The sequence below is a fragment of the Necator americanus genome, chromosome V, assembly GCF_031761385.1.
Source record: "Necator americanus strain Aroian chromosome V, whole genome shotgun sequence".
Classification (NCBI taxonomy): domain Eukaryota; kingdom Metazoa; phylum Nematoda; class Chromadorea; order Rhabditida; family Ancylostomatidae; genus Necator; species Necator americanus.
In genome coordinates, this window is record NC_087375.1 from 23,760,866 (window position 1) to 23,778,693 (window position 17,828).

General features: G+C 40.0%; 1 protein-coding gene across 2 annotated transcripts in view; it reads left to right on the top strand.

Annotated features, from left to right (window-relative positions):
* Window positions 1–569: 569 nt before the first annotated feature.
* Window positions 570–17,828, top strand: part of RB195_014992 (uncharacterized protein) — a gene marked incomplete at both ends in the record, with an annotated part of 29,550 nt that continues 12,291 nt past the window's right edge. Inside the window, 4 exons of one of the 2 annotated variants that reach the window (XM_064205494.1) lie at window positions 570–653; window positions 1,731–1,847; window positions 4,223–4,415; window positions 8,012–8,085. In XM_064205494.1, coding sequence (XP_064061375.1) covers window positions 570–653; window positions 1,731–1,847; window positions 4,223–4,415; window positions 8,012–8,085 — 468 coding nt within the window. Of the gene's footprint in view, window positions 654–1,730; window positions 1,848–4,222; window positions 4,416–8,011; window positions 8,092–17,828 lie in introns of those variants that run through there. The other variant, XM_064205495.1, reaches the window with a different exon arrangement.

A 17,828-nucleotide genomic window follows, 5' to 3' on the forward strand; every position in this document is an offset into this window, starting at 1 on the left:
TAGTATTTGCAGTAAAAAAAAGGCCGAGAAATTTCCGCATGCAACAACTTTTTTCTTAGTTGCTTTAGCCTACGTGTCGTGAATCCCCCAAGACTAATGCTTAGGTAATTGGGCCTCCGAATAACATAGCTTCCATTTCCAGTGATGAACTATCGATCCTCATCTTTGCATTCATGGCCCCTGTATAGTCGTGTCAAAACAACATGGAACACGGTGCAGTTGCGTTCGAGGCGGTGCGCTGGAGCGCAGTGGTTAGAGTAGAGGGAATCTCTGCTATCGTCATTTTTTGCTGCAATTCGCAATGGTCTCACTTTGATTCTGATCGCTTTCTCCACCGCGCCGCTTCGACCGCAACTTCTTACGCAATTAGACCGTGCTTCGTGTCATTTTGACTCTACTATATGTTACAATTACACAATTACAATTCTTCTAGAGATACTCCGCACTGATTACGTTGAATGCTTCGACATATCCATTAAATTGATCTGGTGTGCAAATTATTGTCATTTCAGAAAACTTCGTGATCCACGTGGTAGATTCTTGCCGCGCTGACGTCATTTGTGTCTAAAATGAGGGACGCGAGACAGCACGACCGCTCCCACATAACCATCAACTATTCGAACACATTGATCAATAATTCTGAACCTGAAGAGGTGGAGTTCTTCTGGTATTTCTGCTTCTTGAAATTTAGGGCACGACATGTCCCGGCTCTTCTCGTTCATTATCGGTACTTGTCAAAGTGTCTTTTCCTAACTAATATTTTTTGTCGCTTTTAGAAAATACTAATTTTTAATTCATTTCTAGCTTTCATATTTATAATTCTATATGCTGGCATATTTCCTTTGATTTCGCAATGACATGCTGACACTAAGAATTGGTTTCATCATGATTTGACCGCCTGATTGCATCCCATTATGCTCATTAAGGAGAACCAGATGTTCACCCCCTATGTCTTTGTGTTTTGGCAGTTTCTCATTTTTTGATCTTCTGTAACATTAGACGTTCGTACTAACCAAATATGGTTGTCTAATATTAATCGTTGCGCGCTCCATCGTGAATTAAGTTAAGCAGTCTAGGCACAGATGGAAGCTGCGCTTTATGCGATCATGATTAAAGATCTAACCCTTCACAATTGTAATTGTATCTTTACTACTTATAGGCAATTTTCATCACAGTTACCATCTCCCCTACTGTTCAAATAGTTTTATCCACGGCGTTCTGTTTCGTTTGCAGTTTTTGCTGTTCATGCAGTTGTTTCCGAACTCTTCCTTTCCTTATTTTTAACTCATACTCAGAGTGCTGCCTATAGGACTGCTCTTACATCCAGTTCTAGTGTTGAGTTTTCATTGCTGAATGATGATGATAACCAATATCATTAATTTAAAAGAGGTTGACGATTCGGTAATTTTGATTCCTGCACATCTCGTTTTTATTCGTGCCAGACATGCTCGAATATCGATTTATATCAAATACTTGTGTTGCTAATGAATTACCGATTATACGCACTGTGGACGTGCATGCACTGCATTTTTTTTAATCTGTAGACTTCGCTGTTGCACTAGGAATACGTGATAATGCGTATAAATGCGAACAACTGAACTGCAAGTAAGAATGAGAAATGCAGTTTGTTTAGCCAAATCCATAGGTGAGTGTCCTAATCCTTAAATAAATGTCATTTTCTTTATATGGGTTTTGTTTTCTGGTGTCGAACACAACGGTTTCTTTCACAGGAATTCACCAATCCAGACATGTTGGAGAAATGTCGCTACTGCGGTTGTGCGGACGCTAAGTCGCTCAAACAATGTCTCTTTTGTGGATCCGTTGCGTATTGTAGCGATGAGCACCAGGTAGACATTTGGATTTCAATTTAGATTAGATTCATGCATATATTATTCTTCATTTCTATTTTCATCTCTTCTTCACCTATTCATATTTTCATATGTTCATTTCTTCTTGTTGCTCAACTCTTCTTTTTTTCGCAACTTCAACAACGGCATGTTCTTGAATTTTCTTATTCGTATGAATAATTGCGTTGGCAACTAAATGTTATGAAGTCCATTGAATTTGTGAGCAGCGCTGTTGTGTTATCTGAATATTTAATAAAATGGAGACGTAGACACATTGTTTCTCGAGTTCTTTACTTCAAAAACTGAGTCGCGGATTTCTAATTCTATTTTCTCCTTCACTTCCATTTGGCTTTAAACTCGTCTATTTCGTCAGAAATCTAGTCTTAGACCTATCACATTCAAAACGCGATATTCTTGTTTTCTTTTGTTTGGGGATGAAGAACACTTCATAAACTGCTCCAATCCAGAACTGCACTTAGAGTGCAAAAATCAATTGTTAAATGACTTGAGAAAGTGATAGTTAATCAATCGACAGTCCATCACTGGAAGCGAATAGGTAAGTCAATCGCGCGTCGGCGTCAGCGCTAAGACCTAAGAATTGGCCTTGGAAGATCCATGACATGCAGGCTAAAGCTACTAACAGAAAAAGGAACATGAAGCTTGAACTAATAATGCTTTAACTTTACCTAATTTTCTAGACGAGCTTACTGGAAGTGAATCGTTAAGTTTCATCGTGAAGTACTTTCAACAATAAGTCCGAAAATGGCTTGAGGAATGGCTTTTCCGCAATCGACATTTGATAGCTAAGAAAGATTTTTATGCTCTGATTAGCAGTTCGATTAAAGCAGTTTTAAAGTGTCCCCCAATTCCCTTTTCGTCGCTCTGATGTTTAGGAACATTTAAAAACGTTTAAAAACATTTAAAAGTGTCCCTAAGACCACAAAAGGTACACACTTATCGGTTGATGATATTAATATCTCTATTACTGAAACCCATTTCATCTAATTTACTTTCCGGAAATTTCTGGCCAGTCATGATATTTAATACGTTTTTCCTCTTATCAGAGAAGGAAAATGTTAGAGGGAAGTCGGTGTAGCTACAAATTTCCGGATTAGTGGAATGCACCCTATCTACTATGTGATTGCTGTGATGCAGTATTCCGTCTAGAGGAGAATTGTTACCGTTCATCTCTGAACTAGGATATGGAGAAATTCAATTATTTTGGTGTTGGAAGTATGAACACAAGGTAAGACAGTTCAAGTACTGGCTAATCCATTAGAAGTGTAGAAGAGTTCTTCGTGTAACTCACTATCTGCAGTATTAATAAAAAGGAGCTTTCATGCTTTTTTGAGTTTGTGTAGTTCTCGTGTGATTTATTCGCCTCACTTACTGTTGTCGTTAATTATGTTGCACTGCGACATCGGTGCTACAAAGATTGTGCTGGAACAAGCGGCGTGGGGATGTGACGGCGCTTTCTGTTGTAGAATTGTTGGGCAGTGTGAACACCAACAACGAAGTCGCGCTGTCAAGGTGCAACATAACTTATTAATTTTCTGTGCGTATTTCATTGTAGCTACTGCTATTTCTTCTTCATCTACCCACAGAGAAGAAGAGAGCACAGGCTGCCTATAACTAAAGATTTTATAAATGCGTTCGTAAATTCGTAATTTTTATCTGCCGTCATTTTTACTCTTGTGACCATCGTTGTATGCAGGTTTTTCTTTTGCAGCTGAAGACAAGCCTTTAGAATATTTCAATACCTAGCCTCTCCATAGCCGTAGTCCTGTTCTCTTTATAGTCTTTATAATTACGTCCGTCTGTTTTACGAGTGTTAAGCTTCCTATTACTAGAGATACGATCAGTGACGAGATGCATACTGAAGCGTGGGCTTGCGATGTGACATAGATGCCATAGTCGGAGCCGGTGCTTTGACCCCTTCACTTTTGAACGGTTGAAGAAAGGATCTCCTTCACTTTTAAACGGTTCGCGAAATTACTTCCTTCACTTCTGGACGGCTGGTGAAAGGAACCTCTTCACTTGAGCCTCACCCCATGAGCTAAACCCAGTTCACCTGAGGAGGGTCCGGCTAAACCCTATAGCACCTATGGCCGAAACGCGAGTCATTGAATGCGTTGGGAAGCTAGACTTTTACAAAGCACGAACTCCCAATTCTCCTCAGAGCGTTTGTTGAGTTCTATTGCTGAACATGTCAATAAGAGAAATCAAGCATTAGAACATTTGTAGTAGCGAACAGAGTGGTTCAAATTTTACTTGTTAAAATGAATTCGGTAATATAACTCTATTTCAAAGCTTTCATAACCATTTTTTCCGAAGTTAGTGTTCGTGTTCTCACGCATTACCGGAATTTCTTTCAGCAGTTTGATTGGAAACGCCACAAGCCAATATGCAAGCAGACTCAAGCAGAAATGCAACGACGGAAGGTCTCAGTTACTCCACTGTCCTTCACCACGCACACTCAAACTGAGACGATTGTTTGCACGTCTTCGTCAAGCCCTGATCCTAGTCCTCCGTGCAGTGAAGCTTCTGTGTCGTTCGGTAACGGATTGAGTACGTCTTTTTCTTCCCTAGCTCTTTTCTTCTTGCTTTTTGCAGTTTTCATTTTTTTTTTCGTATAATAAGGCGATGATTAGGATTACGTAGTTCTGATAGTCCCTTCCTATTAGCTTTTTTGGTTGTTTTCCTTTTAGGGCGCTTCAGTCTTAGTTTTCGGGCATTAAAATTCTGTACCATCTTCTTTTGTAATTTTCCACGACTAGCATCCTCCATTGTTACAATACTAAGAAATTCCTTCTTTCACCCATTTCATTAGTCAGTAGTCTCAATTAAATTCTTTCTCCACTGACTTCAGAGCGTCTAGAACGTCTAGACGTCTTTCGGCGTTGATCAATCTCCATAGAGATTACATACGCGATCAAACGCGTTCGACTTTAACCTCTCTAAAGGGATTGATCAACGCCGTGCACTTCCCTCTGCCACTTATAGAAAGGAAAGAAGGAAGTCCAGGGAAGTTTTTGTTTGCCATTGAGAGGACTTAGTGCACGGGTCCACCAAAGACACGTCACACTCTGATAGAACACGTTTACGTCGACAGTAATTCAGTGAATAGTAGCATATTTTAAGCAGCGTATGCTAAAATTCTCATTGACAGGGCATTATTGAAGCCAGGAAGAAATTATGTAAAAATCAGTAGTTCAAAAAGGAGATGAGTGATGAAGTGCCGCGAGTTGATTGACTCCCTTGGATTGTACAAACGCGTTCGTCATCAGTTCAGAATAGCTTGAGATTTTTGAGAATGTAGACAGCCTAAACAGTGAACTGCGGAGGCCAGCCGATGTATCAAGGTTCTAACCTTATTCTCCCACAACCCTATCTCTCTTTAACTCAAACGACGGACAACCTAACGCGGCTTGTCCGTGTCTTCACCAAGGTGAATCATTTTTGAATATATTTGAGCCTATCCTATTCGATCTTCGGTTGGAATTTGCACAGAATCTATTCATCCGTCGCCGTTCCATATTCTGCGAAACTTTACGTCCCGCCTGAACTACCTGTCGATGCCAAGTTTCTTCAGATCTTCCTTCACCACTTCCGTCCAGAACCTTTTTACCCGGGTGACCTACTCCACTTTGGGTCTGGGAGCATCCTCAAGACAATTTGATAAGGCGATCCAATCCCACTAAGGAGGAAAAAATTCGGCGGGTGTGGCGCAGTCAGTTAGATGTCCGTTGTAGCCACACGGTCGAGGGTTCGAATCCGCCCTAGTGCTCACCAAGCCTTTCATCCCTCCGGGGATAAATTGGTACCAGACTTGTCTGGGAGGATAAAAACACTGACTTGATCATAGGCTGGCCACCGCAAGTCATTGTATAGGCCAACACGCGTTCCGAAGCCTCAACGATTACGAATTCCAGTAAAACGCGTTGGCGCATCCCAAGTGGATTGATACGCCGTTGACTTTATCCCTTTTTATTTACTGGATCCAGGCCGGAATTTCCGACTTCGTCGGTGGTTCCACGCTGACTGCGGTGTGCGTTGGTCGTTGGGCGTGCTCCAGTTCAGGGACTGATGCCGCTTGTCGGTTCAACAAGGTGTTAAAACGTTTTCTTCAGAGGGGTATTTTTGCCTCACTGACAGCGACTCGGTTGGCAGTGTTGGTGAGAGGATGGGGACCTCTTCACTTCCCCGCCATACTGTTTAAGTAGATCATAGGCTTTCTTCTGGCTCTTGTCCTCCCACGTCGATTCATGCTCCATAGTTTTCGATGCCCATTCGTTCTCAGGACGTTTGCTTCGGGGGATAAAACTATTTTCCAAGCACACATTTGTTGTTCAAGACCTATCTTTGCGTTCGCATCAATTCTGACGATGGTGACCGCTTGCTGGTTGGGCATCTCGGTTATCAACGTGTTGAATTCATCATAAAAAAGCGTCCTTCTGATAGTCTTTAGCGATCTCCTTAGGTGCGTGAGCCCTTACGGTCCAGATTTTGGGTCCTCTGCGATCTCGTAGTCGTACGAGGGCGCTTCTTGACGGCGTTCAGCTAAATTCCTCCACCAGGTTATTGTAATCGTTCCTCATAGCTACCGCGCAGGCACTTACTTTCTTCTTATCAGCATCGCCGCATATGGTGTAATTTGTTTTGTCCAGATCTGGCAGTGTGCGAGATGACAACACCTTTTTACGGGAACGGTAAGCAGGGTCCAGACGGATTCTCCTTGAGGCATTACATGTACATTGCATGCGACAATACCTCGACGAAGCCACGCTTCAGTCGTACAGAACCGTCTTAGATGTTCCTCTAATCATATAGACGCAATGAACTGCACAGTTATGTGTAGTTCATTGCGTCTTTATGATTATGTATAGGAAATATGAAAGAAATATGTAGCAATTTTATAAAATGAACTATTTTTTTCCAAATGGTCAGAGGTAGAGAAGGTCACTCTGTCCGGAAGTAGATTAGAGTATAAAAAAGCTTGGGATCTACAGGATAGTCCTCATTGCTGTTACTTTCGAAAGCTGGAGTGTTCCATTTTTAACAAAAAAAAAAGTCGTACGAAATTTGAAGATTTCAGATTCATCTTTCTCTAATGTTTCACCAGAAAATTTCTTCTGCTTCTGGTGTAGTAACAAATTTGAGATCGCCTCACATCACTATATTTCAATGGATGTGTCAGATTCCACAAAACAATTTAATAGCTGGTGAATTGTATTCTAGCCGGTGATGCAACGTCTGATGATTGATATATGATTAGCGGTAGGTAATCATATATCAATCATCAGACGGTAATTCAGGTAGCAACGAAGGTGAATATCTTTGAGATACGTACCATCGCTAATTGTCCTGCCGAGGCTTGATCAGGGCATGCTACAAAATCCACCGGGACCCTCTTTACAAGCACTGGTGGGGAGCTAACAAGTAGCTCTGCTTGTCTTCCAATACTACTTTTTGCAATATTCGGGAAACTTGCGCCATACAACAGTGAAATTTATATATCTCGTACGTTCACAAGGCGTATACTCACATGCCTAAATGGGCCTGGGAAAAGCAGATAACAATCAGACTTGTTAAACTTGACTCGGCCCCAATTCTACCGTATAATTATGTTATGTCGTGTTGCTGTTTGATTAAGCTCTGTCACTGACTATATCTTCCCAACAAACTGCTCGGCACCCCGGTTTATCGACCACATAGTTTAAAGGGTTAGCTGGCCTAGGCTCAAACAAAAGCATGAATTCGTTGTGTCAAGAATACTTTTTTCAAATTTCAACTTCAAGTAAATGATTTATATTGCGGGAACAAGTTACTCATATTACTGTGGTCTACTTAATTACAAGTAATTGCAGTGTGGCATTGTATTTCACGAATATTCGAAGACGATTATCTTTTCTTCACATGCGAAGTATTTTCCGTTTGAGTAGCGTTGTAGGGAATTTGGTATTATGAGCACAGACAATGTAGTTTTGCGGCACATTGAATCATCTCACCTACTCGTTTCACCTTCCTTCCTGGAAAATTTTGAATACTTTATTTCGGAAATGAGGAGAGAATACAACTCAGCATGCATTTGAGAGTAAGATGTGATGAGAAGCATATAGTTGACTTTAACCTTGCTTAATGTTCGATTAGTAAGTTCGTTTTAGCATCTCCGAGGGCTTCAACTTCGGCCACATCTTCCGAGGAGCGGTTAATTCCCACCGACGATCCTGACATACAGGTTTGATGTCTTGTCTATTCCTCGTTTTCTATCACTCAGAAAACCGTTTACTGTTCCACGGATCAGGTAATCTGTACTGTTAACACTTCTTAGGCATGAACAGCTGTAGCTTCCTATATAAGAATGCCATTCTATAGGTGTCCACATTTATGAATCTTAGGCTACTGTGATGGGCGCATCTCTCAGCGTTATTACAATTTTAGTCGTGATGTATAAAATTCTTCCAATGCATTAAGTTCTATCTTCGGTTCATTTTCATGCCCTTTAGCTTTCTAAATTCAAATTTGGCGAAAAAGAATCAAAAATATGTGTTCTATCGACTGACGAAGGCCTTGAAAGTTAGAAGTATTAAAGAAACCCGTGTGAACTCTTTATTCTTCCTATGTGGTTTTGGGACATTATAAAGTTCGGGTTGTGGATTAGTAGTATGAGTGTGGTCACGCTCACCTTAATTCTTCCCATGATCCTTGATCGTCCTAAAAACGGTGTGAGAACCGCCTTAGTTTCAGCGAAGTACGTTAGAACGCTCCATCCCTGTATATACTCCGGTTCCTTCAGCAGCCTATTCACTCATTTTACCTGAATAAGCTGGTGGGGAGATTTAATTGATTTTGATTGAGCTCTCGCTCGTGAACGCACCACTTGTACATCGGTGGCGCGTTCTAACATCCCTCGTAGGAGCTAAGGCGTTTCCCATGCCTTTTTTCAGGACGATAGAGAGAGTTGAGCGTGAGTGTGCTCATACTCGTGATCTACATTCCGGTTTCTATATTGTTCCATAGACCGCTACATCATCAGTTTCGTCATATACTGCCCTTAAAATAACTCTTCCACAGCCCAACGTCATTGTAACATTTATCGTTGTACACACTTTTCTGTGTTTCTATTCCTCGAGTTGTCTGATTCCCGTAGTTTTGAAGCAGGGCCGTGTTCGATATGAAAGTGTAGTTGGTTTTTCGGCAAAATACTGCCATGTTTCTAGTCATTACCCATTTGAGATGGTATGCACCATATGCAACGATATTCAACTATCATTTATGGGAGTTAATCGATACTCAAAAAATTGAATCAAAGATAGTAATGAAGAGATCCAAATAAAGTGCAACAAAGTAGGATGTGACATTTGCGACTCGGTAAAAAATAGGTTCTTCTTTGTTGTGCGTAAAACTGTGACAGTTGTAGTCCCAGAATCATTGTTTGTCTTGTTACATGCGATGTGTGAAATGTGATACGAGAGTGCTCCATGATAGTGTACGCAAGTGGTGTTGGGTCTCTGTGTAGGTGTATATAAGTGATTTCATCGTAAGTAGTTACTTCTAAAGTAAGAGTTTTTACAATAGGAGAATGCTCAAACTCACTCAAATTGTTTAACTATAGTCTCCTTCAGATTGTAAATGCAGGTGGATTAGAGCTTATGGAAAAATTGAATACATTTGTTCTAAATTTGGTAGTACGATGGCGAAGATTTACCTCACCTATGCATGTCATCGCGAAGAATATGAAGATTACAAAAGTGAAATATACATGGAAGGACCAACGTTAAGGGTCTGAGAACGAAAAATGACTCGTTTCATCTTTAAGCCACAGGATCTGTTGTGTATGTGATAGATCGAAACTGGATGGTTACGTTCGCTATGAGAATGCGAGCGAAAAAAAAAAAACCTGCATAGTTTCTTTTTTGCAGTTCAAACAACAGATGAGACGTCTTCGAGTTTCATCATACTGATGAAGACGTGTGCATAGTAATGCTAGAAAGAGTTATTGCTGATGAAAGATTATGAGAATAAACGATAATGTTTCTGGCGTTACTCATTCCGCTTTTGATGCGCCAGTACGTGCACTTCAATTCAGAATAGTTTGAGGTTTATAAACGTGTAACTGGCCTGTATAATGACTTGCGGGAGCTAGCCGATGTGTACATCAGTGTTTTTATCCTGCCAGATAAGTCCGGTATCAATTACTCGATCCCGGAGGGAAGAAGGGCTTGGTGAACACCGGTGCGGATTCGTACCTCAGATCGATCGTGCAGACAGCGGAACCTTTTACCGTTTGCACTACATCCGTCCGCGATGAAAGATGATGAGAATAGAAAATGTTATGTTGACGTATGATCTGTAGTGTAGATGAATTAGAGAAGTGCATAGACATGCGAGGATGGTTAAATGATTGGGGCCAAAACTTTCAAAGCTCTTTGGATAAATCCATGAGAACGCATGTAAAGCTCACATCCGCTGCGCAAATCGGACATAGCAGCATGAAACCTTAAGTTAACGTTAGAAAGTATTTCATCGCACATTAAAAAGCGTACTTACAATTACTGCAGAAGGTTATTAAAGAGTGAAACACTGTGGCGGATAACAATAGTCCTGGTGTTATGGAAAGCATGTGTTAGTGAAGAAGATTGTTTTGCACACTGTCAAATTTTCTAGTCTACTTATTACTGCCCTGCGTGCTTGAAGATGCTACAAGGGGGATCATATTCTTACGTTCACTTCAATTCAGAGTCGTTTGAGGCTTACGAACGTGTAACTGGCCTATACAATGACTTGCGGTGGCTAGCCGATGTGTCAAGTCAATGCTTTTATCTTCCCAGACAAGTCTGGTGCAATTTATCGATCCCGGAGGGATGAAAGGCTTGGTGAGTACTAGGGCGGATCCGAACCTCCGATCGATCGAATTCTTATGCTTAAAAATTAAAAAAAAGATCATATTCTTATGCTTAAAAAATCTAAGCGTGATTAGAAGAATTTGAAAAGATGCCGCAGGATGCTTATTAGCCTCCTAATATCTGACTTGATCTTACCTCGTATATAATTTGAAACTGTTAAAATGTAGTTAGTTTTAATTGTAAATACGGACTGTTTTGGTAGAAATGTTTTCAGTCGAAAATTCCCATCTTTTAAAACTTCCCATTACAGCTACAAAGGAGTGATTTTTTTTTCGTAGATTTAGGTATTAACGATAGTAACAATGCTCACAGATCATTTGTTCTCTTCTAAGACTTTTAGTTCTTTGGTTATGCCATCTGCTTAACTCGAAGATTTCTATGCGCATATAATATTTGTACGAAAAATTATAGGAACATAAACATTTGAAATCTTATTCGCAATTAATCTGTAAATGAGTCTTCTTCTTGGATTTGTTTTAAGTTGGAACACTGCGTAAAGTGGCCTTCATGGAAGCTAGAATAGGGTGTAGCCTCATCGGAAACAAACTTTCTCGTTTATTCTCGTTTTTTCGTTATTGAATATTTCGTGATGTCTGCTATGTTCAAGCTCGGGACCGTAGTTCAGAGGTACATAATTCAAATTCGTATTTATATAAATTTTCAGATTTTCACCGCATTAGGACCAGTATGTTGTTTAAATGCAGCGCTCCGGAATGTTTTGGTGTTGGGATCTCTATACAAAAAGGGTGCTCTAGCGGAACGTGATTTACTAGCGAACTTTTGTTAATCAAAACGAGTCAGAGCTATCAGTCCACTCGAAATTTTCGAAAAAAAAAGCCTCGTCCAAAGTACCTCCAACTCGCAAAAATATTATTGTTCTATATTTGGTTTGCTCTGGGCTGTTCTAATGTATAAAATCATTAAAGCACAACTTTATTCTGATTGGTACAAAAGGAATTATTATATTTTTGCTATGGCAGAATACATCACACAAATGCTTTACTTACTGTGATTCCGTTCCCGCGTATGCGGCACTAAAGCGAACGTGTGGAGTGCAGCAAATGGGAATGGATTTTGGCTGGGCTCGTGAATTTTTGTTGCTGTAGTGCAGACGCTTATCCTTGCGGAAGGCACGTGCATTCTGCACGAAGGAAGTGCAATCTGAGGCCTTTATTTGTCACCCTCAATCAGCTGATAGTCTGCATGCACATATGCACGTGACCTAATGAAGTGATTCACACAAAAGAAAACAACGTGAAAAACAACTCAAGAGGTGGTTTCCATCCGTGCGATAGTACACAAACGTGAATAGCAAACATGTGCAAACATTTATGAAAAATAATTTCTCTCGAAATTCTGATCCTACTATTCATGAAGATTTCTATTTAATGTTTTCATGGAGTGGGACTGTTGTGTTTTTGCCACCAAACTTTCCAAAGCGTCAGAATAATTGCAGATTGACAGAGTTGTCTCGTTGAACAAACAGGGGAAGTATGCAGCATCGGTTTTTCTTTTCAATGAAACGTGACAATCATGAGCGCGATTTTCTCTGCAAAGACTTTGCAATGCGTCAGCTTTGTAGGAGTGGAGAATAATAGTTTGCTGAAGTAATGACTTCTAATACCTATTATAAGTAATGACTTCTAATACCTATTATCCCTTCCCACTATTCTTTTCCGATATAGTGTTCTTGGAAAAGTGACAGGAAAGGAGATATGATACAACTTTGTGCCCAAAGTTTACACATACATTCATACATACAGCAGCTATCAAAAATCAATCGACAGACGGTTTTCCGAGGTTTTCCCATCTTAAGATCACTGAATCGTCCCCAAATTTGCACTTGCTATTTCTGAAAATGTTGTTTTTTCACTTTTCTAGTTTTTGATTCATTTTATATAATTCTGTGTTTTTCTACCAGATTTTTCCTGATTTTTATTTTATTTATATTATGGCTAGAACATTCGGAGTACCCCGCGTGTCAAATGAAACTCGAAAATCCATTCTGCGCGGGATCGATCAAAAAATGAGGAAAGTCGGATTAGCAGAGCTGTTTAATGTTTCCAGACCGACTATCTCCGTTTTTCTGAAGAAAGTATTAGCATATGGAGTAACTGGAGCAACGCCAAATTCAGCGAAGCCGAATGATCACACTAGTTACCGATAGAAACATCCATCGAATGAGTCGTGCTATTCTTAGGCTCACTGTCTCCAAAATTCAAATAGAAGCCAACCGCCAGTAAACTGATTTCATCAATCAGAAGTGTTCCTAAGACACCTACAAGCACCCAGTTTCAATGGAAGGCCTCCTGCGAAGAAAGTGCTCATTTGAAAGAAGAATCGTGTTACTCGTGTCAATTGGGCTAAGGAGCATATTGGGTGGACTTGCCAGCAGTGGAGCAAAGTTTTATTTTCTGATAAATCCAAGTCTATTACAATGGGAGGTGATAGTATTAGGTATGTCAGGCGTCCAGTTGAAAAAAGATTTGATCCTATGTTTCGCCTGCTCACAGTAAAGCATGGTGGAGGAAACATCTTTGCTTTGGAATTGCTTCAGTAGCTGTGGGATCGGACCTCTTCGCCAAATTCATGAACTTTTGGGTGGGTATGGCTATGAAGATATTTTAGGAACATCAGTGCATCCATTTGCCCTTTAATTTATTTGCAGAGGATTCACCTTCCAGCAAGATAATGACTCGAAGCACACATCTGGCCATATTCTTTGCTGGTTCGGCCGGCGTATATCGGTAACTCGTAGAGTCATTCGGCTTCGTCCTGGCTTTGGAGTTGCTCCAGTTACTTCATAAGCTAATACTTTCTTCAGAAAAGTGGAGATAGACGCTCGGGAGACGTTAAAGGCATCACCCCACGGATCTGAGGTGGTGCAGATTTCAGGTGGAGTATCCTTATAAAGGATAGTAGATTATGGAGAGGAGGGTGATTCTGTCCATTTCTTCCTAATTGCTGGCGCGCTCCAGTCGAACTCCTTGTAGGAAATAGTGCGCCAGAACGCCCGAAGACGTATCTTCCTGGCTGTTTTTTTTTACCGCAATTAGGAAGAAATGGACGGAATCACCCCCTCTAATAATGCTAATTGGACTTGTCTCATTCCTAGGTCGTTCCCTTGCAGGATGGATTTTTGGGTTTCATTTGACATGTCGCGTGCTTCGTATGTTCTGGTCATAATTTAAGTAAAATAGAAAACAGAAAATTAAGAGGAAATCTTGAAGGAAAACATAAATTACAATTACAGAATTACATAAAATAAACTAAAAATTAGAAAAATGAAACAATAATCTTGATCACTTAGACTCCCGTTGATCTTCGAACTGGTCGAGCGGGCACTAGTATTTCTTCCATTTGTCCCGATCCAGAGTCGCCCAGTGGTTCCACCTTTCGTGTGGTTTTCTTTGAACGAAGAGCATCATAATTTTCTTTGAACGACTTCGTGAAGAAATCTGATCATCGGGTCGGCGGTCTCCCTGTAGTGCGCTTAATATCGCGGAGAACCCAGTCGCTCACGGCTCTGAAACAATAACATTTTCATAAATAATACTAATCCTGAAAAAGCAAAGTAAACCTATTGTTCAGAATAAGTGTATATTCCAAAATGAGAGATCTGGTGCACATTTGGGGACGATTCAGTGATCTTCATAAGATAGAACATCAAAAAAGCGATTGTCAATTTATTTTTGGCCGCTGTACATGCACGTATTTGAGATTCAGCAAAAATCACTTCAAAGTTTTTGGATTGTAATGTAGAGAATTTGCATAGAAGCGTTTATATATGAGCTTGTTTTCAGTGATTTTGATCTAGTCGGCTTGAGCTTTTCTCTTACACTATTATTGTGCAAAGCCTTTTTGTTTTTATAGCGGGATGAGGCGTAGGATCCAAGAGTAGACAACAAACTTGATTCATTTTCGTAGGTGCCACATTTGAAGGTATCACTTCCACACGCTTGGATTATTATCCATCAAGACGCGTAACTGTCTGTACTCGCGAATACGCAGGGCCAAGAAATATGCTTCAGTTTTTTGAGTTATGTATAAACGAGTTTTCGTGACGAAATTGGTGCTGCGCTCACGTTCTGCACAAGCTTCCTCGTTTCACCAGTTTACCGAAAACTCCTCAATAAAAATCACTGGCTTTGGATTTTAAGTTGTTTACTAGCCGTTGTTCTTTGATTAGTCCGATCTGCTTTGTGTCGGGCCTGTCTGGTGCTGCTCCAGCAGCCTTTCTGCCTCGATTAAAGATGAAAGGAAGGAAATGTCGATACTTCCACAAATTTAGCGCTTCAGTGCTTCGAAATTTTAATACCGCATAGATTCATTGAGGTGGGACAGGAGACACGTAGAGCAAGAGAGCTTTTAGAAAGTACTCGGGATTTTACCCAAATTAGTCATGTAGGCAGCAATACACGAAGAAGGTAAAAACCTTGTTCTCCATTCCAGAAACTTGATATTGCGAAATTATCCCATTTCCGTCCAAATTTCCTTGAGAAATACACTTTAGATTTAGCACGGCGGATGAGTTCGCTTTACTTCTGCACCATGAGATATCCACGTGATATGTCAATATGAATATGTCTTGATAATATGTTATGAGTATGGTGATATTTTCACGTTGCCGAGCCAATTTGTTCGTGAAGAAAATTAATATTGCAAATTCGCCCTTGCAGCTCGAAATTGGTAAGTAAAATTAGTGGCAAAATAATGACTTAGGTTTTGATGGACCCTTTTCTAATTGGATTAGAAATGTGGTTTTCAAAGTATGGGGGGACTCTTTGATGGTCACTCCCTAATCCTGCTATACTGAAGGATTTGCGATAGATGTCAACTTGAGAAGTTATGCAGAAGACAGGCTTCTAAGAGTGGTAAGATTTGAGGATCCTTCAACGTTTTACACTACATAGATCCTTCCTCTTCACCTCTTGATGTAGGATGCTCATTAGTCCCCGTTTTGAGACTTTCCTCACGCGAATTTGTACTTTGTTATGAAATCTGAGTCAATGAATTTGGACTTTATATTTTTGAAGCTAATGTGAGGATCATTACCTTAGTGAAATTTATTGTCGCGCAAAATGGATATCCTATTCGTAATCATTGTGAACTCTTATTAGTAAATTTCTGTACTATTAAGAAGAGCATTTATGAAGATCAATATAATCATTTTGGTCTGTAAATGTGTCTACAGCATTGCACGAATGATAATGTTTCATCTGCGCAGTCTAAATTGCCCCACTACAAAATTGTGTGTTGAAGCGATGGAAATTTGTCACAAGTGAAACATTAAGTAATCTAATTCAGTCTCCTTGAATTTTCGGACATAGCAGAAATGACCTTTTCGATTTCTTCGTCCTCACTCTATATATATATATATATATATATATATCAAACTGAAAATTCATTGGTTTGTATGTTGCCTAGGTATCAGCAAATAGGGATGCACACATGTACATATATAAATGAACGTTCGCTCTTTGTAAAAAAAGTACAGGTTTGTTAGTATGCTCAGTGTTTCAGTTCTTGACATGAGCAAAGATTGCAGAATCGGGCAGAATTTTACCCTTCTATGTTCCGCGGTGAAATTACATATACTTATGACACGTTCTTTGCATTACTGCACGTAGACAGAGCTTTGAAAGAATGCCGAAGCTTCAAAGCCGGAATTTTTTGAGGATTTGAGCGAGAAATTGTTTGGTGCATTTTCTGTTATTGTAATCAAACATATTACGGAAGGTTATAGATTGAAATGAATGTTGCCTGAGAATATTAATCTCCACAAGATGCACTTGTATTGAAGAAGAAAAAAGGCTAAACTCTGCATGTTTCTAAACATGATGTGTTCTTAACAAAATTTCTATTTGAGAGCGATTTCATATCCGATTTCAAATCCGCTTTCTTCATATCAGCGGAACAAGTTATGGACATACAGCTACAGTTACATGCGAAGGAGTGAGGGCGCGGATATTTGTGTCTCCGGTGGAGGCACTAGATTCGCTGATCAGCGAGGCAATACAAATCTAAAAAAAATGTCCCAGAAATTAATCCCACTCTACATATATATGACGTCAGATATTAATATTAGGCAAGTAAATAAGTAAAAGTCTTGTCATCTGATGTTGATCTAGGAGGTGTTTGGAGTTGGGGGTTTAGTAAGATATGAAGCATGCGAAAAATCGCATTTTCGAGAACTACACTAAGTTTTCATTATAGCTCTGTAAAACTCCGCGTAGCTCTTCCACCGTCCTTCCTCCAGCTGGTTGGTTCCGACATCTTTCGTGATCAAATAAGTACTGTCTCTTTTTTCTGTTCACAGCACGGCAATTAGTCTGCGTCAGCAGTGATGGTCCAGTATCGGCTGTGCTGCCACATTGTCTCGAGTTGCGGGTACTGGCTAAAAAAAGTGCTACCAGACTAGTCTCGGAGGTCAAAAACTCTGACTTGTTACATATGTTGATCTCCGCAAGTCTTTGTTTGTGAACCTCAGCCGATTCTGAACCGAAGTCGAGCACGTTGGCACATTCGAAAGGGATTGGCCAGTGCCATGCATTTTATCCTTTGTCCTTTATTAATTGTGGTCGGGATCACTTGATTTGCCAACGATCAACTGCTGAAAACGAAATCACCCCCACCAGTGTTCTTCGTCATTACTATCGACTACCATTGCCTTACCCTCTTTTTATACCAACTACCTGCGACTCAAATGTACGGAAGTTCTGTTTTCGAAAATAATATGAGAGAACACATTATTGAGAAGTAACTGATCTGTTTCCTTTTTGCCAAATTATGTTGGGATAGGTTGAAAAGTTGTAAATAGTATTATTTAATTTTTTGTGAGCAAACTCAAACTTGTTCGTGATTGTGCTATATATTGCTGTAAAACCCACACTGTGCAATTTCTTTGATTTCACTTTTTTTCTGAGTTCACTATGTACTACTATATCCTAGCCTGCGCGCAGATTTCTAGGGACCTCGTTCAATCTTCTACATTCCTAGTATAGTTGCCTACTTAGCCTTCTCTGTCGGAAATGACTTCGTTTTTCTCTTTTTTTTCTTTTTTTTTGACATAACG